Source organism: Echeneis naucrates, chromosome 13, assembly GCF_900963305.1.
Source record: "Echeneis naucrates chromosome 13, fEcheNa1.1, whole genome shotgun sequence".
NCBI classification, from domain to species: domain Eukaryota; kingdom Metazoa; phylum Chordata; class Actinopteri; order Carangiformes; family Echeneidae; genus Echeneis; species Echeneis naucrates.
In genome coordinates, this window is record NC_042523.1 from 13175062 (window position 1) to 13198622 (window position 23561).

The window sequence follows — 23561 nt, forward strand, 5'->3', positions numbered from 1 at the left end:
GTTAAGAATAACATTGGTGAAATGATAATGATGGTGCATGATGAAAATGTAAGTGATATAGATAGATAAAAAGTGAACGGATGGGTAGATGGTGGAATTAATACAGTATATGGCACGGTTCAACAGCCAGACAAACCACTGAGCGCTGAGTCCCATTCAGCATTGCCCTCTTGTGGGTTTCACCATGTGACTCTTCCCTTCCACGGTAGTCATTCTTCTGCATTTCATAGTTGCTCAGTAGAGTTGAGGCAAAGATAAATGTTATATCTTTCACATGAATTTTGTTGTGATAAAGATCATGCCGGCTGGGCCAGTTAATGCAGTCTTGCGATTGAAATTATTTTCATAAAAACTTGATATTTGAATTGTATGCAAAAATATGAAAATATACTCATATCTGCCTATAAAAAATGCAAGTAATAATGGACACATTCTAAATACAGTTTCCAGAACAAATTGATATACTCTAAATGATCTTAAGTGTTTATATTTCTACTCAAGTTAAGCTTAGTTAAAAAAGTTAAAATTTTCAATAGAGAGTGAGATCACTATAAGACATCAGCATTCACAATTAATTGTAAAGATACTTTTTCCAGTCTCATTGGGGAAATAACAATAAAAGAAAAAGCTAAGGATTCAGACAGAAGAAGACAAAGGAGATCCTTTTGATTCATCTTTTGTCCATCATAGCAACATCACCAGTAATTTTTTATTTGTTTTAAGACTTCTAATCTGAGATCAAACCCTAACTTGATCAATAAAATGTTATGTTACCGCAGCACCAGACAGCTTTTACATCAGCACTGTCTTACTAAGTGAGAAATGCTTCCTTCAGACTGCTTAAAGCCGCCTCCTCTGTGATCTTCTTCCACTCCTCAGGAATTGTTGCTGGCGTATTATCATTTTCCTTCGCAAACTTCTCATTAAATCTTGCAAACACATACCTGGAAAAATAGAGGGCATTAAACTCTTTGTATAATCTGTATTATATACAGATAATATGAAGACAAATTTCACCGTTTAGTATTATTAACCACACAGTACCTCCAGTAAGTAGCAGGCATCTGGCTGCATGGGTGCTCAACAGGGAGGTTCCAGTCTGGATGGAGGGAGTGGAAGTCAATGCACGCCATAAATATATTCTGTGTGTCCTCCTTTTGGGCTGTGTTAAGGTTGCTTTCAGAGAAACTCAAAGCTGAGTCACAGGGCAGTATGCCTTTGGGTCTATGGAGCAGAGAGCTGTGAACCTCATGTCCTATTTCTTCAACTTCACAGGGGGCTCCGCAAAGAGGACACAGCTTGTCACAGCCTTTCACTTTGTTGAAGAGCAAGTGTATGGGCTGAACTGGAAGACATTCAAGTAGGTGAGCAGCGTCCACATTTTGGGAGAACTCCTGGGCGAAGTCCAGTCGCATTTCAGCCAGTAATGCCATCAAACACGTAACAAAGCGATCCCATTCAGTTGTGATACTGAAGAGAGGCCCATCCAGACAGGCCCTGGTGATGTCCATTTCACCAGATTTCTCTAGAGTGAGACACACTCTCTCCAGCAACGGCTTTGTGTCGCTCAGCACTCCGTTGGTACCTTCTGCTGTTTCGCTCACTGCTGTGGCAATTTTTCCTACAATTTCTCCAAGTCTGTGTTGCCTCCAAGTGTTCACATTGGTGGATCCAGAGAGGTGAGCAAACACTGTCTCTTGGATCCTTTTGAGTCTGAAGCTGTCATAGGAAACCAGATATTCCAAGAAGCTTTCAGAGCTGTCGTTCTTAATTAGTTCTTCCAGCAAGTTTTGATTGAAAGAATGTTGAGACTTGTACTGCTGTTCCTTCACTTGAATCTCTTCTATGATATATGTCCCCAGTGGTCTATAGATGTAGTCTATCACTGTAGGTTTGATGACCATGGAGGTGAATGCTTGGGCCATCCTCTGACACTGGTCTCTCTTCCTGAACTGGTAGATAAACTCTGCCTTGTACCTGCTCTTACTAGCAGCGATACATGTCAAAAGCTCACTGTCCTTTGCATAGTGGTCATGTAGCCGTTGGAAGTCTTGACATGCAGAGCCACAGAGATAGACCTTCAAATCCACTTCAAAAGCTGATCGGATTTCCATAGATTTTTTGCTCAATGCTTTTTCCACATTTTCTAACAGTTCAACAATGTAGCTGTCAGAGAAATCTGCTGCTAAGCTGCATTTATCAGCTACCCACTGATGGTATTCCTCTATCACTTGGCTTGCCAGCCGTTGAGCCTCTAATCTCTGGATTCTGTTGTTGTCCTCGAACATGTGCTTTAATCTGGTACGGTATCCAAAGTGCTCATCATAAACTTGAAACGTGGATGTCTGGTCATTGCTGTTCACTTCCACTTTTTTCATGTGTTTTCGGAGGTCACGACTGATTAGATTCTTTTTCAGAATATCCATCACTCTTGCAGATATATCATCTCTCTCTGAAGGCCTGAAGTCAAAATCCATGAGCATCTTACTCCACATGCTCTCAAATTCCTCCTCTAACTCGGCGTCTTGAAGGATAACTTTGTCTGACTTGCTGTTCTCCACCAGTGTCTGTATCAGGGACTCTTGTTCTTGTGCCAATAAGGCCTCAAATCTTCTGAGCTGTGTGGAAGAGCAATGGCTCTCTTTGATGGTCTCCAACCTTTGTATTACCTCTTCAGATACCTGTTCCTGGAGGTGATTGATGTTGCTCATTAGAATTGGCTTGAACGTTTCAGTGCTCACTTTTAAAGCATCATCTTTCATCAAATAGGCCTCTACTTTTGCCTTGAGTTTGCCCACTTCTGACTTCACCTCCTCACCAGCTTCATCCTTCAACTGACTCAGAAGGTCATTTTGTTTTGCAGCATCTAAAGCGTTAGTTGTGACAATTTTCTGTGTGGCGCCCAGAAGCCAGCTGTCCATGTGCTCCAGAAAAGTATCCTTCCACTGAGAAAGCTCTGTGCACAACAGAGAGAATCCCAAGGCTATGTCTTTATTTTGCAGACTGACTGAAAATGATTCTGCTTTCACTTTATCCCAAACAGCACACAAGCGGATCATAATTTCTGGCAAACCTGTTGCATCAGACTTAGCTGCACATTGCCTCAATGCCCCAAACAGATTTTTCTTCAGCTTTAACACAGCCTGACCATACTGTGTATCAACTGGTTCACAAAGGGTGTTATTTGACCATGGCCCTTTGATAAAGGTGATACAGCTTGAGGTCTGGTGTTGCTCATCGATACTTTTTGCTCTGTCCCCTGTCTCGGTCTGAAGCATATCAGACACGCGTCTTAACTGTGTGGCTTGTAATAAACCGTTTATTCCTTCATTGTGGAGCAGGAGCTGACTGTTGGGCATGGAGCCACATTCTTTGATGCGTAGGAGAGCATTGACTATGACTGTTAAGTCTGTTTCAAATTCAGAGCTTGAATGTGAAGAGATGTTCTGAATCAAAACATCACCGAGTCCTGTTGCAACAGTGGACATCTCATTGTCATGGATCTGGGTTTTTCCATCGTTGTCATAAGACATTGAGCAGAGACCTTCTACATCAACTAACAAGAGGAAATTACACTGCATCGCCTCACTAAGGCCATCAGGGAGACAGAGGGCAAGCATATATACCCCTTTTATGGATCTTTGCCTTCCTTCGGGGAATTTTACCCCAAATAGTGCCGAAAGTACCTCAGCATTCCTTGCATGATGTACTCCAAGGTTTGTCAGCACTCGGGTCCTGCATTTTTCTTGGGGAAGGCGGCGTTTGAGCTCTGCAAAAACACAGCCCAGCCAGTGGATGGGAATGTTTGTGGCATCTCCATCCATTAGCTCAAGGGGTACCCCATAGAGAAGCATATCTGCAGCTAAGCTGGGAAGTCGCAATATATTGTGGCTACCACTGCCAGGGCTGATGTGTGTAAACTCAAAAATTAGCCCCACCTCACGCAAAAAGTGCTCGAGCCCCAGAAAGGATGGATTAGGTTGGAAAAGCTCTGATCTCCATGCCACCTGAGGGTTGAAGGAAGACTCTGGGCACATTTGTTGTTGGGAAGATGTGAAATCTGAGGTTTCTAGCATAAGTTGTGGTTCATCTTGTGGTACACCCTGGGAGCTCAAAGTTAATCTTTCCCCAGACTCCAAATTACAGTTTTGGTTCTCGTAGACTGGATTTGAAAGTTGTTCTTCCACACTGACTTCATTTTCAGTTATTTCCCTGTCTTCATCCTGAGTCTCTTTCTCGCTTGAGCTCATGCTTAACTTCTGTTCTATGGTGGGATTAGGTCTGGGCTCAAGATTTTTTTTTTCTGTCTGCGGTTCTATGCCTTCATATGGAGGCTTCAGTATTACATTATCCAGCCCTTGCTCAGTGTTGAGCTGTTGATCACGAACTTGCAGTTGAAGACTTAAAAGCTGTTCTCCAGTTTCGTCTTCTTCAAAGCTTGAGTCTGTGCAGAAACTGTCACTGTCTTCAAGCCCATCATCAGCTCCATTTTCAAGCCCATTGGTACATTCAGGTGCGTCATCTTTCGTTTCTTTCTGTGCGTTTGTGAATAGATCCTGCTGACCTTCTTGTTTTTCTGTTTGCTTCTTCCGAAGCATTTGCTTCATGCAACATAAGAAATAAGTTCTCTCTATTTTATCTCTTGTGAAAAGCGCATCCGTGAAAATCTTCATCGCTGGGGTCATTTTGTAGCTACTTAACTCAACTAAGATTACTTTCTTTTCTTTTTGTTTTTCAGGGTCACTTTGGTTTCCTTTTTTTGGTTTACTCTCCTCTTTTTCTATTTCAGCCAGCCTCCTCCATAAATGCCCCTGCAAGGGGAGCTGTTTCTCCTTAAAGTGGGATGATCCCTCTTCTAAACCTTTCAATACCTCCTCTACTGTGGCCATTGCCTTTTTACAGACTGCTCCTTCATCCACAGTAAGGCCAAGATGTGCTGCTAAATTTGCTGCTTCTTCCAGTGTGACAAATGTCAGCTTATCTGGCAGCAGCTCTTTGAGGGTGTCAGACAGCCTGTTAGCCAGCTCCTCCTCACTTAAATCATTACCTTGCAGCGCTGACCCTTCAGGAAGCCCTATGGCCTCTTCAACACTCTGACCAACAAACCCCACAACGCTGTTCTCATTTTTCTCAGCATCTAAAAGGTCAATCAATATGAACTTCTTTGCAGCATCTTTGCAGTAAGCAATAAGTTGTTTGTCTTTCTCCCTCAGAGTCCCACAGAAAACGATCACCGCCGAGGAAGCTTGACATAGAAGGCTGAAGCATTTCTCATGTGTGCTGGCATCTCCACGTAGGTTGGCGATGACCACGGGGACTGGAAAATTATCTCTGGCGGGGTTGCCAGTGGGCAGACACCATCCAATCTCTACAAGGCCATTGGAAAGTTTCCGATGCAGCTTTCCTCCATCCATTCCCTTATGGAGAAATGTTTCATTGCAGGATTCAAGTCCACTCATGACATGGTTGAGCACCTGTGACTTTGAGACACCACAATGACCAATCTTCACACAAGAAATCAATGGCATGTATGTACTCGCCAAATCCCCCTCTTGAACCCTCCTGGTTTTCTCCAGAGAGTGAGATTTCCACTGGCTCACGATACTTCTCATAGGCCAAAGAAGGAAGCGACTGGGTTCTTCTGTATCTATGCTTGGTAGGACCAGGGGCACAGCAAACTGGCATTGCATCATGTGTACCATCATCTCCTGGTGAAGGAAGGTGTTGGAAGACATAAAGACAGCTGTAACGAGATCAAGGGGATTAATAGCATAGTGGCTTTCCTCTCCAAAACCATTCATCATTTCCAGAGGTGCATCGTTGGCAGTGTTCAGGCCCTCATTGCGAGGTTTGCAGCGAGTACTCCGGGCATCTGGGCTCAGCAGCCAAAGGCGCTGGAGAAAAGCTTTTGGCAGATCTTTGGGCTCTAGAGGAGCTTGGTTCTCTAGATTCCAAGTGCTGATGTCCAACATAGATGCTGGATCCAAAAGTGCAGTCCCATAGGCCTCCAGGCCCAGCCTCTGTAGCACCTCTGTCTGGACATTATCCTGTGCAGGCTCTGGTTTGAAAACAAGGGAAATGTTTACATAGCACTGGGGAATTTTTAATCTGGTGTTATTATAGTTTCGTCCAGTTAAATGTAAAATTAAGTTTTATATAATATTGGAAAAAGACGTTCCTTTCATTTGACTTGAGGTGGCTCAAAAGGTCTAATTTTACTCGGAGAGAGGTACATTCTCAAGTATAAACAAATTATTTCTATATTCAAATATAAGCGTGCATTGAGTTGTTCTTGATCAGTAAATCATGGCCTGTGTAGGTTACAGCTGTTGTCTTTGATTAATTTCAATCAAAAGTAACAAAAGATGGCTTTGCTCAAATAAGTAGAATGAAATGCCATAAATTAATGAAAACCTTTGATTTCTTATTATATAAAACAAGGAGCATTAATTCTACTTTTTGTGTATCCTCCTTATAAAAAAAAAAGAATATATATATATATATATATATATATATGCAAGTAGTACAAACATCATATTCACACTCCATTCAGGTGAGTTATGAAATGAAACATATTTCTATTATGATACAGCCCACAAAAAATAAAATAACATACTTTTCTTCTTGCTGCTCAGCCTGTTAGGTAGCTTAACTGACATGATAAATCAGCTGCGTCTCCTTCGTCTTCTTATTAAATGAGTTTTCCTTCTGTGGTTAACCACATTCCTGAGAGTGTGGAGTGTTGCCCGGACTCCTAGGATAAATAATTGGAACATAACTATTACTGGAGTAGAAAAGGCATCACAATACTGCACACTGTACCTGTAAAGTTTGTTGTTGTAGTATTACATGTATATACAAATTTGAAAACCTCTCCCACAGTAGCTTGCCTATTCAGAGTGTGGAAGGGGACGGTACGTTCAGACTTTTGTTATCCAGCAAGGTCCGCTGACTCAAAACTCTGCTCCCGATTTCATTTTGCTTTGTAGCAACAATGAAACTTGATCCATGACAGGCTGAACATAAAAATGCTGATACAATGGCTTCTCCTTAGCGCAGAAGACTGTCAGGTTGACCACTTGTCAGACAGAAATATTTAAGAATAGGGGCTATTAAAATAACATTAGTTAATGTCATGTAATTCACTACGAAAGAAAGAAAATGGGTTCTGCATTTAAAGGTAAAGTAAATGTTTAGCAACATTATCAGTAAAATGTTATTTGATGACTTTATCAAAACAGTACATAATATTAGTACATAATATTCTGAACAGGCCACCATTATATATATTTTTTTACTATAATAAAGTAAATGATGAAGTAAATATGCCTCCTGGTAGATTAATATTAAATGAAAAGAAGTAGTTTTCCATTGCCTTTGTGTTTTCTAGCTCATCTAATCCATGTGATTTTCTACTGGAGGAAAAAAAAGAGAACCACAGCCTATTCAGTCGGCCATCCTCAGCCGTGCTTGATTATACAGTAGTGAATGATGTGTGCAGCTCTATGAACGAGCAAAAAAAAAAGTATTCTCATGAAACACGCTTCATGCAAGACAAAAACATGTTAATTCTACCAATACAACAGCCCATTATCCTTTTGATGGTGGTTGTCTAGTAATATCCTAGCTCTCTACTAAGTGATCATTTTCCTACCTGCTTTTCTTCATATAATTCCTTGAGCAAAATTCGCTTCACATTCTGTCTGTAACCAGGTGGCTTTGTTACTGTGTGCAGCTTTTATACTTGTCTATGCAGTCATGAGACACATACCTTATGCTTCTATCTGATCCCACAAGTGCAACATGACTGCAGACTGACTGCACACATCAAGAATGGACCAATGGCTATGAAAGTGGTTATGTAAAAACACATTCTTAAGATGATAACCTTGATAGTCAGACTTGATAAGAGCAGCCCATGCACCTGCTCACTGCGATGTGTGTTGGTGAAACGATTCACAGGTACAATACAAAAACATCATCATTGGTACGCTGAGGCTCCCGTCATTGACGCACACTTAGCTGATCTTTAAGGTCTATCTGATCACAACAGAGATACTGACATACTGATGCATACTGTGGCTCTTTTTTTTTTATAGCAATCTCTTTCCTAGAAAACTCTGGAGCAGGTTCAGATGGTGAACATGATAAGAGTGGTCAGTTGTGATATCCCTTACTTTTAACTTAATTATCCAAAAAAGGTCTTGGTTTGCAGACAGTCATTAAACACAATTAACTGCACATCCAGTTAATATAAATACAGAAAATTCCATTATTTGCCCAAAAAGTAGAACTAATGGGAGGTGCCTGTTGTGGATTTTAGCACAAAGGTAGATTTAAACCTCATACGAGCTCCCCTTCTTCTAAAATCTCTTCTTATGAAGGGCTTACCAAAAATACCTATTGGTAATATATCAAAAGCACCCTCATATACTTATGGTCATAAGGAGTAATTTATAGACAACGTGCATTAATATTAAAGCTTACAAGTTGGGTGTGATATCCCTTTGACCTCCTGAACCAGAAAACATTCAAAAGAAAGTGGTGAGGTATTTATTGGTGGATTTACTCCAACAGCAATGTTATCAAATCAAAGTCTCCAGGCATCCAGCATAGATGATTGAAAAACAGACTAATAATTTATTTCTAATAGCTTTTTAATGATCTATAAAAATGAGTTGGTAAAATGATTGAACACATTCAATGATTTAAAAACATTGACTTCACTTGTAGCTTCATTGAACGAGTACACATGAGCTTCTCTGGGCTTGCACATTTAAAATGCAGATAAATGTACAAGAGAGAAAATACAATTGTGGTTTGTTTTGTTTTGTCTTGGTCCTTCATGCTGGAAACAAATCTGATCAGTCGCAGCTATTTCAGAGGTAGAAGAACACCTGAGGGATAAGTGTTGTGACGAGGAATAGATTACTGCTTCTCTATTCTTGTCCTGCAAAGCTCTTTAGCAGTCTTACCCTCATGTGTCAGAGACTGCAGGGAATGAAATGCACATTTCCGTGTGTGCATGTCTGTTTGTGTGTGAGTGTGTGTTTGTGTGCACTTGAGAATCTGGTGTGAGTGGATGAAATCAACAGCGCGTCTTGTCCTTCCCCCGAGCAGCCCTTCACATCACTGATTGCGGTTCCTGTGTGGACTTATCTTTCCTTCTGCAGGCCTGCGGAAAGCAATTGACAAAACCAGGAGAATATTAAGGATTAATAGCGATACTAAAGGAACAGTGGTCAAGATGTTGATCACCATGCTAACAGCCATGTACATGATGGTCAGAGTCGTAGAATCGGTAAGATCATTAGATACACGGAGCTAAAATAAGAATTTTTATTATTTACTTATTCTGGACAAATTTGATTTGACATTTATTTCCAGCTTACTTTGAACTGAAACATTCTACATCTCAATCATCAAGAATGTTTTCAAATTGGAACTGTGGCTTACATTATTGTTTCCTTACCCAGGTGTCGAGAACAGATGGAGTTTGCAAGGATAGGATCAGAATTTGATCAGGCTCAAAATAAAACTAATCAAATATAAACCAGCCGAATATAATTCATGTTTCCTTAAAATTTTCATTTGCAGATTCCCTTTCATGTAGTTTGTACGGCTTCATGTTCCCTGAGAAAATGTTAATCACTTCAGAAGTGAACTGCACGGCCTGATACCAGAAGTCAACTGTATTTTTGATGAGCAAACCTGACATGCATTTTCCACGTACAGTGATGACGTTGCTTATCTTTCCCTATCTTACCCAACATTATTCATTTCCTCTTTCAGATAGGGGTACGCTTCGCACGGCAACAGGACCCTTTACCTTATATGGTGTCCCAGCCTTTACCTTGGCAGGTTCACTCAGTGTCACACAGTCGGAGGAGCAGCAAAGCAGAAGAGGTTGGTTGTAGCAAGATATCAGTGCAGCTGCAAATTGTTCAGCTAATACACTTCCCACCCACGATAATCACATTTTTTTCTGTGAACTGAGTTGCTCTGCTGGGGGTTTCCTCTGGGTTGTAGTTTTCATTTCGGTAGAATTTGAGGAAGTGGACACAGTCTTCTGCTAGTGTGTTGACTATTTTCACATGTAAATTTAATTTAATTTTCCGATTTCTAAACAGATAGACGGAGCATGTGGGAAGTTCAGCAGTCAGGCATGACTCAGCATGTCAGCATATAAGCTGGTTAAATTTCAGAGGAGGATGATTTACTTAAGATTTATTTGTGCTTTTAAAGTAAAACAACATCAGTCCAATGTTCATAACATTGCAATTATTTGAATATTCTTCAGGCTCCCACGTTTGGAATCATCCAATTCAGTTCATCTGGTAGTGGACAGTTTGTCACATTTTCATGTTTTGAGGTAATTGGCCTTAAAGTTGCCTGTAACGAACATTAGTCTGATGAATAACCGGACAGATGCCCTCGCCCAGTTCACATTGGGCAACAGCGCTAACCACTATGCCATGCTGCCCCCACATCTACATCTGAGAAAAAAAATCCTATGACGTGGGCAGGGAGGGAAAAACCTGATATAGCCAAAGTTGAAGAAACATGCCTCATGTGTCTAACCAGCCCAGGTCACATTCCAGTTAACCTCTTACGCAGAAGGAGTCAGAAGGAGCTTGCTGATGAGGTCAGCATGTGGGAGGGACTCGAGGCCACACTGACATGTATGCAGGCTAAGCTGGTCCATCTCTCAGATTGTGGTTCCCCTGTCGCTGTGCTGCTTGAGGTGTAATCCCAATCAGGGGGATTTGTGTTTGAGGTCATTATTCTAACTGCAGATAGAAAGGACGCACACTCACACAAGTAAAGTCACACATCTGCAGTACATTAAACACTCATCCCCTGAGCAATGCAAATTTTGTACAAGTGAGACATTTCACGAAGAGCTCTAATGTAATCTGTTGTCTTTTGTCTCAGTTGTGGTATGAGAACAATGTTTCAGTTTTAAATTCCAGATTAGATGGTGGCTGTGATTTTTATCATACCTGAAAGGCATCTGATGCCTCTTGTACACTTCCCCTGTCTCTTCAGCTTTTCCATCTTCTGTGTTTTTGATGGCACATTAAACGCTGACACACAATAATATTTTTCTTTTACAGTTTGATGGCCTCAGGAGAAACAGCATAGGTGTATACAGAAAGAGTAAGTAATACTACTATTCAATTTAAATGGTGGCTATTTTTCTGCTGTAATAATTCATCATCTTAAAAAATAAAAAATACTACTCAAATCAGGCATCAAATTAAACCCACTCAGAAAAATAGCCCACTTGGATCCAAGCTAATATGTATATACAATGTGTTTGAACTCAATTATTGCCACAGACTATGTCTCCAAGGCTATTGCCTCTGCCTCTCTGGCTATACCGTGTGTCCTGTCGTGCTCAGACTCCAACATCAGCAATGGGACATGCACGGCTCCTGCTGTTCCTCCTCTCAGCCCTGTCGAAGTTGAGAAGGCCGCTGCTACCATCCAGACCCATTTCAGGAAGTTCCAGCAGAAGAAACACAAGAATGGCAAATAGACAGACAAAGGAAGACGATGGCAGAGGTGCAGCACGAGACAACAGGAGGCAGGTGGGACAAATGTTAATTCACCAAAGGAGGGATGAACATGATGACGTGCACAAATGCATAATGTACACACATGTATGTGCATTCAAACTAAATGCTCAGTAGAGAGTCTGGATTAGTCACACAGAAGAAATAATTACAAAAAAAATAGCTTACATCTCACAAGACTGCTTGTAAAAGCCATTTAAAATTCCATGTGAATAATATTTATAAATGTACATGCTGAATGAATTTGAATGTGACGTGATGACAGAGTGACTGACAGTATGTGAGTGAATGTGAATGTTTTCATTTATATGTGATGTATTTTGAGTGTATAAATATGGAAAAAAAAATCTACATTTGTCAAGATTGTTAACACGCGTTAAAATTTTATGAGCCTCTTTCAATAAACTCCTCCATCAGTCTGTACCGTGTTTCGTTGCAGCATGTTGCCCTCTAGTGATTTGATCAGGATTTGAATCAAATTCCGGACGAATAGCTGAAAATGCAGTTCACCCATAATGCAAAAGCAGCCTTAAAGCACTTCAGCGGGATCGTTTTCACACAATAAATTATCAGGTTATTCAGGATTAAATAAATCAATGACAAAAAAACTGAATAAACCAAAAAATACTTTTGCAAATAAATATAGGAAAAAATTTTACCAAGCAAGCTGTCAGCTCAACTTTTTTTTGTTTGTATGTTTGGTCCTCCATAATAGTCTGTAAAGGCATAAAGGTTTAATCCACAGGTGGTTGCTAAGCCATTGAATTGTATAAATATCAATCAGCCGTTGATGTGCATGCATTTCAAAAAGCAAAATGAAATTCTACTCACCATTTTCGGTGTCACATGCAGAAATTTGTGGTTTAATTTTTCCAGGTTTTGATCAACCATTTAAACTGCTTCCACCTCAACGCAACGTTTTTCTGTTTTTTGTTGAGTATATTTTCATTACTTTTTTAATTTGTGTTCATTATGAAATCTGTTGAACGTAAAATAAATTAAAAAATAAAAAAAGCCAAACTCTTGTCAATTAAATCAGTTCAGCTCAATCCCTAATTCATTTTAAAAATACATGGTTCTGGAAGAATGAACAATATCATCACAGTTCATAAAAAGATAGCTTTATTGCACAAGGTGTTGAGTACTCTTTTTCTGTTTTTGTTTGTTTTTGTAGAAAAGAAAATGTAGAGTTAAACACAAGCAATTGCAAATCGAAGCAACGTTTCCCCATAAAAGTTTAAGGAACAACCTCTGCATTTTTAAAATGTTTTAATTAACACCCTTTTAAATTGTTCAATTCACCATTACCCCTTTTTCTTTTATAACCAGCAAAATTTTCAGAACATGCAATGCTGCTGTCCTCCCCCCAAAAAGTGGAATAAAAAAAAAAAGGCAAACTCCAAATCAAGCAGCCAGTGACAAAGTGCAAAAAAAGAAAAATAGAAAATAAAAACTTTCTTTTTTTCCTTTTTAAAGAAGACAATGCAACCAAATGTCCTGTAAAAGAAGAAACCATTATTAACTATGCATGGTCCACTCTGGCATGTTTCAACTGATCCAGAAATCAAGATAAAGCAACGCGTGTATAATTCTATAGTTTTTCATTAAGTCCTCTTCTGTTTCATTACAATAAGTTCAGTTCAGAGTGTACATTGTGCCCTGGTTTCTAGTGAAGATGTCGAAAATAGTACTCATTTATACAAAACACTTTCCTATGTACACAAGTCTTCTATTATGGAGTAGAAATTATGTTGTTTAGGTAAGAAAAAGGGGACAGTGAGAGGGAAAGATCTGATTGGTTGGGCGGATGTGGCAAAGGTTGGGAGGAAAAACAGGAAGTTGGCTTTACAAACAGAGACTGCGTCAGTTTGAAAGCATGTAGTTGCACTTCAAGGAAAAATCCACCCCACCATTAACTCATCACTTAAACACTGTAAATCATCACAACACTGCTGGCCAAATGTTCAAATAACCTGCAGCTGTCACATTCAATGCAAAGAAATACTGCTCCGCCAATGACAATGTGAGTTTGAGGCTATGACTGACTTTCTTTTTGCCAGATTTATGTGATGGTTTTCAGTTTGCTCTGATAGCACGTTGAGAAATTGTCAGATTTATTTCAGATAGTTTCATATAAATATTTGAATGATTTTACTGCCGCATATGATTTCAAGTTAAACCATAATGGGTCTATATCTGTTATAATGCACTTCAGCCTAAAGCATATGTCAATCCTCAAATCACACAGATGAATACACACTATCACACTACAAGAGGAATTCATTAACCATCACACATTAAGGACAGGCTGTGTAAAAGTACCAGGGTGGGAGTTTCCTTCAAGACAGACATCACATTTCCTTTGAACAAACTGACAGTGAATCAGTGTTTTACAGTAGAAGCAACTTCACTGAAGAACTGAGGAAAGCAGGTTGGAGAGTTTATTTCATCACTCCATCCAATATCCATACAACTAGAGTCAAGAAGCCTCTGGTTTTGGTTGCTGCCCCATTCCTGAACTCACGTGATTTGAAAACAGGTATTTGCATAACTGGAAACATAAAGGCCAAAATGAAAGGCATCGTAACCATCAAATGTGGATAGCTAAACTCATTTCTCTCCTGTGTAGCTCTAAAACAAAATAGCATGTGAATACTTATGTTATTGGCCTGCAGTCCTGACATTCGGACAGGACTTGCTTAGACAGATAAGAAACAGAAATACTTCAAGGTCTTTTTGTCTTCATTAAGTATAATCAGGTAATGGCATTGAGTTTGTGAACACACCTTTGGAAGGTACAATACAACATATTACAACAGGCTCACTTACTGTATGGGCTGTCCTTGTTTAACTATTTTCTTTTTCAACACCAGATTTCTGCACTGAGCCATAGACCACACTTAACCAGCGACACAATCTCACACTATAATTTGACTTAACTGTGCTTGTGCTTTCAGCCACTACCTGCCACACAGGTTCTGCAGCTGGAACATTTACAAAATCACAAGGAGGGGTCATCTTATCATCCCTCAAACTTCACTTCCACCACTTCCTCTCTCTCCAAGATCTCCCATCTATGGTTGTGCTACCCGTTTAAGCTTCCCTCTTCTTTTTCTTCCTTACGTCTTCCAGTTTTTCACTCTGAGCGATTGTCTTGTGATTTTTTTAATATATATTTTCAATTAGAACGGCTTTTATATTTCTCTGCTTTTTTCAATATCCATATATTTGCTATATATTTGAATAGAAATATATATGTACATACTTTTGAAAACAAACATATATCATATCTTTTTATTTTTTCTATTGCGAGAGCCCTGATGTTACGTTTTACGAAATTGCAAAACATTTGGAGCAACTCTTATTTTTTTTGGAACGATCTTTGTTATGGGATTAAGCTTTGGGAGAAGAAATGGGAAAAATAAAAACAAAATAGATACAGTACTATTCATAAAGCTAAAATCAATTCCAGTGAGGTGGAGGGACTTGAAAACATGTTTTTGTTTGAAGATCACTTATTTTTGAAGAAAACTTGTATCTCTCAGCTATGTAACCCCGCCCCCCCGTTTCACTAACACAACTGCAAATTCTTTTAACACTTGATCTCTCCTTCTGTAATATCAACATCATTGTCCTTTCATGAATTCTAGATCACTTCATTCGATGTGATTTTTTCTTGTATACATCTAAATTTGCTGTATATCTCCAACTTCTTTCTCCGTTTAAGTTGTCGTTGAATGTCAAACAGCATTTCTGCCCGTCTGTACATATTAGACCTCTTCTCTCAGTCAGTCTGTAGTTTTAACTAGCCTGGATGCTAGCAGTAGGTCACAGTGACAGTGTATGGATATGATGGGGGACTGGGAGGGTAAAGGTGAATATGGGAAAAGACAGAAAGGGATAAAGGTAAAATGAGTTTAAGAAAAGATGGTATTCTGGCACCATGATAAGTTATAAAAGAGTCTCTTTTTTTTTTTTTTTCCTTTTTTTTTTTTTTTTGTTCTGTGGGTGTGAAAGAGAAAGAAAAAACTATTTCTTACTATCTGTGATCACTCTTTGTGGTTCTTCTCATTTCCTTTGCTCAATCACACTCAGCAAAACAAAGTTGAAAATGCCGGACCAAATTAGGATCATAGCGTTCGTCAGCATCATCATCTGTCCCCGAATCCCCTTTCACAGGTACAAAATCAATCATGGGGAGTGGTGGGGTTCAGCTTTGAAACAGACGTCTGGCCGAGAGGTCAGCATACAGATTGATTTTTAAAAGGTCCACTGTTGGTGTGTGCCTGCCACATGTATACATATATATATTTACACATATACACCCACACGCACACACAAGCAGGCTTGTGAAGGTTCCTGTTACTTGTATCCATTCTATCTTGTTCTTAGTGCACATGAGATTATATTTCCATCATCAGAAAAATAAAGAGAACTGGTGAAACAAAAAAAAAAGTTTAGATTCATCTTTCATTCTGTGATGCTTGACATTTTTTTTCTCCTCCACTTTGAGTCTGTTTATAAAGCATCAATTAAGACCACTATGCTGAGTCATCCATTGCATGTATAAGAAAATCCCCCATGTCTCAAAACTGGTATTGAGACCACAGTCCTTCCACTGCCTCTAATGTATGAATCCACGATAGAGCAACTCAGAGCCAGTGTAACACCAAGATTTGGTGGTTTATGCATACAGTAAAAGCATCCTGCCATGGCACAATGCTGTGATATGAGCTCTTCTTCCATCACAGAGACCAGAAAAGAAACATTTAAAAACATAAAAAATCTTAACACACACTGTGAAACTCAAGCAACCTGGTTCATTCTATGTCTGTCTTGATCTAGAAGACAAAACAGTGCACGTGGAAAGCATTTTGTGCATAAGTACAGTGTCCTTACCAGAAAATGAAAATATGAAGTGAGTAGATAAATCATTTATGTTTTGGCAAGTGATTCCCGGTGTGATGAAACAAGCGATAAAGAAGGATGACACACTAATAATAGAAAGCAATCAGGCAGAAAGAAAGGCAAACCCCTTTGCTGTGGAGACCCAACTCTGACCCCTTCAGACAGAAGCGTAGATGGGAACCCAACCAGCCCCCTGCAGCCCGGCACAGCACGGGCACTGACGGGTCAGCTGTGCATCTGTGTGTTCCTCACCCCATTTTTGTATAGAGGCTCCAGGCGAGTGCCAGCTTGACCAGCAATCTAGAAAGAGTTACAGTGAGAGGCCGCAGTAATGGCAGGCTACACCAGCGTGTAGGACTTGGAGTAGGCCCCTGCCCCTCCATCTCTCTGCTTCTGCAGTCTGCCTAAGCCAGAGGAACTGCTCTCTAGGAGAGAGTCTCTGGATCCTCCCATCTTGGAGGAGGATGAAGAAGCACCTCCAGGAGTCCCTCCTGTGGCCCCCACTGCCCCACCTGCACCGGAGGATGACGACGCTCCAGCAGCTGCAGCGGTAGCAGCAGCAGCTGCGGCCGCACTTTGTGCCACTGCAGCAGAGGAGCCGGGCATGGTGAGAGTCCTCTGGGGAAGCGTAGAGCTGCTGGAGCTAGCAGACGCCGCTCCACTCCCACTACCTCCACCACCACCTCCTGATGCTCCTCCAGAGGAAGCCCCAGAGGAAGTGAGGTTGGACAGGCCAGAGTGGCCCATGGCTAGGGCCTGCTGCTTTGCTGAGTCCATAGTCACATGACGGCCCTGGGTGTGGTATGCCCGCTGGGCCAGGCCACGAATAGATGCTTCACGTGGTGGAACCACTGGACATGGGTCATGATGCTCTGACTGCTTTCGGAAGAAAGGATCGGACTTCATGTAGAGGGGTAGGTTGCAGTAGTCACCTGGAAGGAAAAAGGTCAGTTTAATGTGGCTGCCAAAGTCTGTAAAAGACAAATCTGGACGGACTGGATTATTTCTTTAACGTTGGTTGACTAGGCTTTTGCTTAATCAAAACAATGCAAAGGTGAATGTGAATTCACTCACTCTTCGCTCGGTGTGGAATGGGCACGGCTACATTCTTGCCCCGGTCATAGTCCTGGGGTTTAGGTGGAGAGGCAGTGAAACGGCAGATGCCAGGCTCTGACGGTGTGCTCATGGACGTCATGCTGTCAGCATTGTCGTTGGTGCCTGTGGTCATCTGATCAGATGAGCTGTCAGAGATAAAGCATTCTGTAATCTCAAATTTGGCATGTTGCAGGTGCTCCTCAAGCTTGGCATGCTCGTAAGCTCTTGCCAATTCCTCGTAGGTGGAGGAGGCGCTCTCAGTCGATACCATGCTGTTGCGACCTTTATCTATGGAAAAGAGAGAGAAGAAAAAATAAAGGTCAGAAAAATAGCATTTCTTAAACGTGCACACTTATGGCTGTGCGTGTCACTTCACCCATGCACTAACCTGTGTCCTGTGAGAGGCTGGCACTGTAGCTGTCACTCTCTGTGACAGTGATGCCATGCTGCGAGCCAACTGTACGCCAGTCTGAGGTGAGAGTGCGAGCTGGCGTGGAGGCCTGACATTTAGTCAGAGTCCACTGACTTGAGTATCGGTTCCTGATGCTGTGGGCAGACTTGACACTCTTCCTCGAAACTGGGTCTGATGGTAAGCGGATAAAGAAATGTGACGGACGCGCACGTGTTGATGCTGACTAAAGCCATTTACAAAACATCAGATCAAGAAAAGAAAAGTAAAATGCTTTCAGCAAAGAAAAGGATATGATTACTTCATGATTATTTCTTGCATTTGGTGAAAAAATAAATAACAGAATTAAACTAAGCAGAATTCAAAGAGTACACCACGTGTCTACTTTACAGTACTGTTGTCAATGAAGAAACTATAAACAAACAACAAATTGCCTCAGACTACAGATGAAACAGACAGCGAGGGAAGAAGAGGACAGAGCACTTACTAGTTCCTGGTCTGATGTCCGACATGTCGATCAGAGGACCCGTATTCTGGATGAGGGCAGGATGATGAACGGACACTCCTGTGCAGAAGCTCTGAGGGTTCCCGGTCTGGTTAAACTCTGTGTCTGTTACTGGGATGGTTGCCTTGTCCTCACCTGTTAAGGCAGAACAAATATCACAAAAAGCAGCAACTGCGACTTAAAGTTTAATCTATCCAAATGTTCATGACACATTTGATATAAGGATCATTTGATCCAACGCTCAGAACACGTTGACACACAGCGTCTCCTCTCACCAATTTGCTTGATTCCTTCTTTATCCTCTATAAGCAGCTGCACTCTGGGGATGTCGATGTGTAACCGTGGGCCCTGAGGAGGGCCCTTCACTGGGGTGTCAAAGCTGCGGTTGTTTTTACTAATCCACCGACACAACACAAGCACACAAACACAAAGATTCATTGTTTTGAATAAAAGTAAAATGTATACTTGTGGAATAATTTTGCAAAAAGGACTAGACACAGCTGCCTTACCTGATCAGCATCTCTGCAAGGCTTTTGGCATCTAAAAAGAGCAGAGAACACAACAAATTATATTTTTTCCTGACACACATTTCAATCTTTTAAAATAAATGCAACTCTAGAGGCTGCATTCAGGATCCTCTCTGAAGTCTACTTTAGGAACCTCTCTCGAGGCTGCTTTGTTCTTTTCTCCAATTCATTCCCTCTACCCGCCTGCTTCCCTTTTTCTTCCACTCTCACCTCTTAGTCTCTTCAGCCTTTTTTCTTTGCGTTTCTTGCGAATGATGAAGAGCAGCGCAACACCGAGAGTGACCAGGATCACAGGACAGCCGATAGAGAAAAGCTTCTTGACATCATCATTCTTTTCCAGGGGCGATTTGATTGGTGGGATTGTGCCTGCACAAACGCACAGCGAGCAGAGGTCAGTCATTGCTACTCCACATTATTTCTTATTGAAGCAGTAAAGTCCTCTACTCACTGCCATCATAGTCCAGTGTTGCAAACTGAGAGCTTTGGTTGCCACAGCCAGCACTGTTACATGCTTTCATCTTCAACTCATACCAGGTAGCCTCACGCAGCTCTGCCAGGAATACATCTGTGGTGGCATTGGTACGTACACTCTGCCACGTCCATGTCCCTGCAACAAATGAGGAATGTTTCATTTCCTGGTTTCTGCAAAGTTACACTTCATCAATATGAATTCCTCAGTTTCACGTATTTTTTTATTTGTGGCTATGCAGTCACCTCAAACATTAAAAATATTGTGTATGATAAAATGCAGCGACTCACCTTTTGGTCTAAACTCTAGCGTGACAGCGCTGATTGGGCAGCCTCCACTGGCCCACCCTTGCAGGTTGAGGCGGGCATGGCTGGAGTTAATGTGGGTGAAGACTGGCTGATCCTTATTGAACTGGGGTTCTTCACAAGAAGTAACATTATGATATATTACTATAAATTTACTAATATTGCACCAAAAAGTAAATTGTGGCATGCAACGAGCTGATGCCTAATCTGTCATAAACAGAGAGGAAGTATTTTGCACAATATTTTATCAACAATTTCAAAACTCAAAAAGGTCCAGCATTTATGGATTGTAGGGTTCTTTTGTTGCTGAATTAATGCTTAACTGTTAAAGCTTCACAGGAATGCTTATCAGTGAATGGCATGCGGTGTGTCGGACGCACAGACGTGCTGTTGCTCTACGCCTGTTTCATGACACTAAGGTGATGTTCTCGTCTTTGTGTATGTAGCTTTTCCACTTTCATCCACCGACACTAGCTTCTCACCTCGCCCGTGGGTCTTTGCCTCGATGATCTCACTGATGCGTCCGGCTCCAACGCTGTTCTTGGCAGCCAGCTTTACTTTGTACCAGGTGCCACAGCGCAGGTTATCCAATTTGAAGGAGCGCTCACTGGAGCTGATGAAAACATCTTTCCATTCCTCGGTGTTGTCTACAGAGTACTGGAGCACAAAACCTGGTAACACAGAGAGAAAACTTTTATTTAATTTTATTTTCTTCGTGGTTAAGATGAAAACCTCTTGGTCCCAATCCTGCCGAACTTGGCACAAATGACCACTAGATGGCAGTGTCAGGCTGTACAACTCTGGCCCAGCTAGACATCAACTGGAGGACAGTATGCTGCCATTAGTTACCTTCAAACCCTAAGACTGGGATGGTGCTGACTAAGCATCTATGCAAATGAGTGTATGCAATATGGTGACTGTTTTTATAATCAGCTGCCTTATAGAGCCAACTCCCTCCTGCTCTGAGACACTTTCCATCGAGTCCTTGTCTCTGTCTGTCTTTCCTTCTGCTGGTAAATAATTATGTATATACAAATGTCTCCTTCTTTGAAACATCCTTTGTCTCTTCATTTCACTATAACAGATGGTACAATAGACTCAAAAACCTTAGAGGGGCTAACATGTGCAGATCTGGCAGTATTTGGGTTTTTTTTTTTTTTTTAAGTTTTCCAGTCACCCTCTGTCTGCCACAGACCAGGAGAGAAAAACACAGAACACAACAGAACAACACAAAAGCAGACTCCCTCCAAGTGATACTCCAGGATTACAAACTCACACTGTTTGTTAATTGTTTTATCTGACTCTTTTTATCTTAATTTGACAAATTCCAAAAGGCTGCATAATCAGCTGATTAATGAAAAACTTGCTTATACCACTGCAGTAGTCACGCAAAATAGACGTGCGATGACATACTTCAGCTTTGTTTACTGCTGACACTGTGCAGATGCCTTCACAAACAGACAGGCATTCTGCTACACATTCAAGACATGCATGTCAGCTTCATAGATGTATGACTCAGTGAATGATGTATACAAATAGAAATTTGGTTGTTCATTATTACTGTTGGTATCCATGCAACGATTGGATCCAAACTAGTGTCTTTCTCTGGGTGTTCCTGGCAATCTGCTGATCCCACACAAGTCAGAGAAAAATATTATATTGCTTCAGATTTTGACAGCTCTAAGTTACACTTGGTTGAATGGTTTAAAGAGGTGTTTTTGATCTTGTGATCTTATGAATGTTCATTCAAGGTCTGCAGCCATTTGTTTGTACATACACATATAAACAAAAACTCTCTGTGGGTCCAGACCAGTGTCTTCAACCACAGGTCAGAGTGACGCCCCTGCAACATCAAATTAATATGAACAAGAGAGCTTAAACCACATTTGCATGAATGGCCATTCGGATACACAAGTCAAATCCATTTTCATGTGGAACTCAGCAACTACAAGATAAACATACAGTCATGTAGATAATTCCAGGAAAACAAGGACACCAGCCTGCAGAGATTTGTGTGCACATTAACAAAGTTGAAGATAAAAATGTAAGAAGGATAAACTAAAATTCGAGTTCACAGGGAAGGTTTTTTAAACTGATTCACATTTTGCAGCATAACTCCGACATATTCACTTTTCTACATATAAGCAGAGGAAAACAAAGAGATGTGAGTCTACTGAAAGACTCATTGTGGTGGGCTGCCTACCTCTGATAGAGCTGCCGCCGTTGTCTCCTGGTATCCAGGCCAGTGTAATGGAAGAGGTGGAGGTGGTGGACACAGTTAGACGAGGCTGGTCTGGAGGGACTGAGGAGGATCACACAGAGTAAACAACTCAATAATATTTGAGCTGTAAAATAGTAAACTAAGTCTTTTAAAGGAGAAATAATAAACACTGTACCACATTTCTTATTTTAGGGAAGAACAACGGACACAGTAAAAGTACATGTGTCACAAGTAGAACTTTCCTACCTTGTACCAAAAGGTTGACTATAATAGTGTCAAATCCCAGGGTGTTGGTGGCTGTGCACGTGTAGTAACCAGAATCCTCAGCTTTGACAGAGCGCAGCACTAATGTCCCGTTGGCCAGAATGAGACGTTGTCCATCTAAAGACACTGGGATGGCTGTGTCCTCACTGACAGAAATCAAGGAGAGACAACACTGTGAGACTTATTTTAATGCATTTCATATTGAAATGCTTTTATTTTGATGCTGTAGGCAGCGAAAGCATCCGAGGACGTCAGGTTAACATTAAGGTCCGCTCAGAATCTGAGTTTGTGTTCAAAAGGCTGCATGCTATCTTTCTGAAGATGAACTACTTGTATACACACTACTGGCAAACTGACCTCATTCTGAACCATCTGACATAAATTAACACTCGTAGACTCTACCAAACGTCACAACAGCTCAGCTTTTTATAGTATTTCTGGGGCAATTGGAAGACTTGCCTGTCTTTGGTCCATTTTATGGTCGGTGTTGGTTCTCCCACTGAGCTACAAGGCAGCCGTACCTCTTTCATCCAAGGAGTGGTCATGGTGCCCCCAAATGACAAAATCTTTGCTGGGGCTGGTGAATGAAGGAGATAAGCATGAAAAACAATGAGTGTGTAAAGGCAGCTGCATTGCTCTTTGCGTTGACACTCAAACATCACATCATATAAACAGAGCAACAGGCCAATTAACATGCACCAATCAGATAATCTTGCTGTTGTCAAATAAACAATTTTCAAACCTATTAAACTAATGCTGTTTCAGAATGTTTTGATCAATACCTTGAGGTGGTTGACATGAAATGCATTGATTCGTTTGCCATTCAAGATTCTTTAAATAAGCATTTACTAGGGATGGGGATGTGTATTGTATTTCCTCTGATTCACACTTGGCAGCAGAAGAAATCTGTACTCAATGTGACATTGTCATGTCAAGAATAGAATATAATTAAGATATATAGGAGGGGACAAAGAATTAGAAGACAGGATGTGAAAAAAACGTGCATCCATTCAAGTAAATAAACCTCATGTTCTCTGTCAGGTCCCCATTCTCTTTCACTTTCTTCCTTTCTCAAGCTGGCATCTTAATGCTTGCACTCTAGTGCTCTTATGTTAAGGCTGAATGAAGTATTGAGTGGGCTAGCCTGGAGGACACTGCCTTTTACAGATGTCAATCAGCTGATGCACCCAAGCACTCACTCACAAACCTTTGCATCAAACAGTCAAAGGAATGAATAGACAAAAGAAAAGGATAGCATGGAGGAAAGTGTTAGTGCTCT

General features: G+C 41.0%; 2 protein-coding genes across 6 annotated transcripts in view; both read right to left on the reverse strand.

Annotated features, from left to right (window-relative positions):
- Nucleotides 1-396: 396 nt before the first annotated feature.
- Nucleotides 397-7721, reverse strand: gvin1l2 (GTPase, very large interferon inducible 1-like 2). Its single transcript, XM_029517778.1, has 4 exons — nucleotides 7655-7721; nucleotides 6617-6754; nucleotides 1045-6058; nucleotides 397-944 (listed from the first exon to the last, which is right to left on the reverse strand). Exons 2-4 carry the CDS (start codon nucleotides 6657-6659, stop codon nucleotides 812-814), a joined length of 5190 nt encoding a protein of 1729 aa, XP_029373638.1. The 5' UTR covers nucleotides 6660-6754; nucleotides 7655-7721; the 3' UTR covers nucleotides 397-811.
- Nucleotides 7722-12476: 4755 nt separating this feature from the next.
- The window catches only part of dscaml1 (Down syndrome cell adhesion molecule like 1), an 87129-nt gene continuing 76044 nt past the window's right edge, over nucleotides 12477-23561 (reverse strand). For 3 of the 5 annotated variants that reach the window (XM_029517270.1, XM_029517269.1, XM_029517272.1), the window contains exons 23-35: nucleotides 22742-22859; nucleotides 22265-22428; nucleotides 22001-22099; nucleotides 20280-20468; nucleotides 19783-19911; nucleotides 19472-19630; nucleotides 19234-19389; nucleotides 19006-19036; nucleotides 18772-18890; nucleotides 18479-18631; nucleotides 17971-18165; nucleotides 17562-17870; nucleotides 12679-17419 (exon numbers count right to left, since the gene is read on the reverse strand). In XM_029517270.1, the coding sequence (XP_029373130.1) occupies nucleotides 16827-17419; nucleotides 17562-17870; nucleotides 17971-18165; nucleotides 18479-18631; nucleotides 18772-18890; nucleotides 19006-19036; nucleotides 19234-19389; nucleotides 19472-19630; nucleotides 19783-19911; nucleotides 20280-20468; nucleotides 22001-22099; nucleotides 22265-22428; nucleotides 22742-22859 (2414 nt within the window). In that variant the 3' untranslated portion in view covers nucleotides 12679-16826. Of the gene's footprint in view, nucleotides 12559-12678; nucleotides 17420-17561; nucleotides 17871-17970; nucleotides 18166-18478; nucleotides 18632-18771; nucleotides 18891-19005; nucleotides 19037-19233; nucleotides 19390-19471; nucleotides 19631-19782; nucleotides 19912-20279; nucleotides 20469-22000; nucleotides 22100-22264; nucleotides 22429-22741; nucleotides 22860-23561 lie in introns of those variants that run through there. The other 2 variants (XR_003841401.1, XM_029517271.1) reach the window with 2 other exon arrangements.

Coding starts and splice junctions, on each gene's coding strand:
- gvin1l2 (XM_029517778.1), bottom strand. CDS start 6,659: ATGTCAGTTAAGCTACCTAACAGGCTGAGCAGCAAGAAGAAAA. Junction 6,059..6,616: donor GCTGAGCAGCAAGAAGAAAA/GTATGTTATTTT, acceptor TTTTCAAACCAG/AGCCTGCACAGGATAATGTC. Junction 945..1,044: donor ATGCCTGCTACTTACTGGAG/GTACTGTGTGGT, acceptor CTATTTTTCCAG/GTATGTGTTTGCAAGATTTA.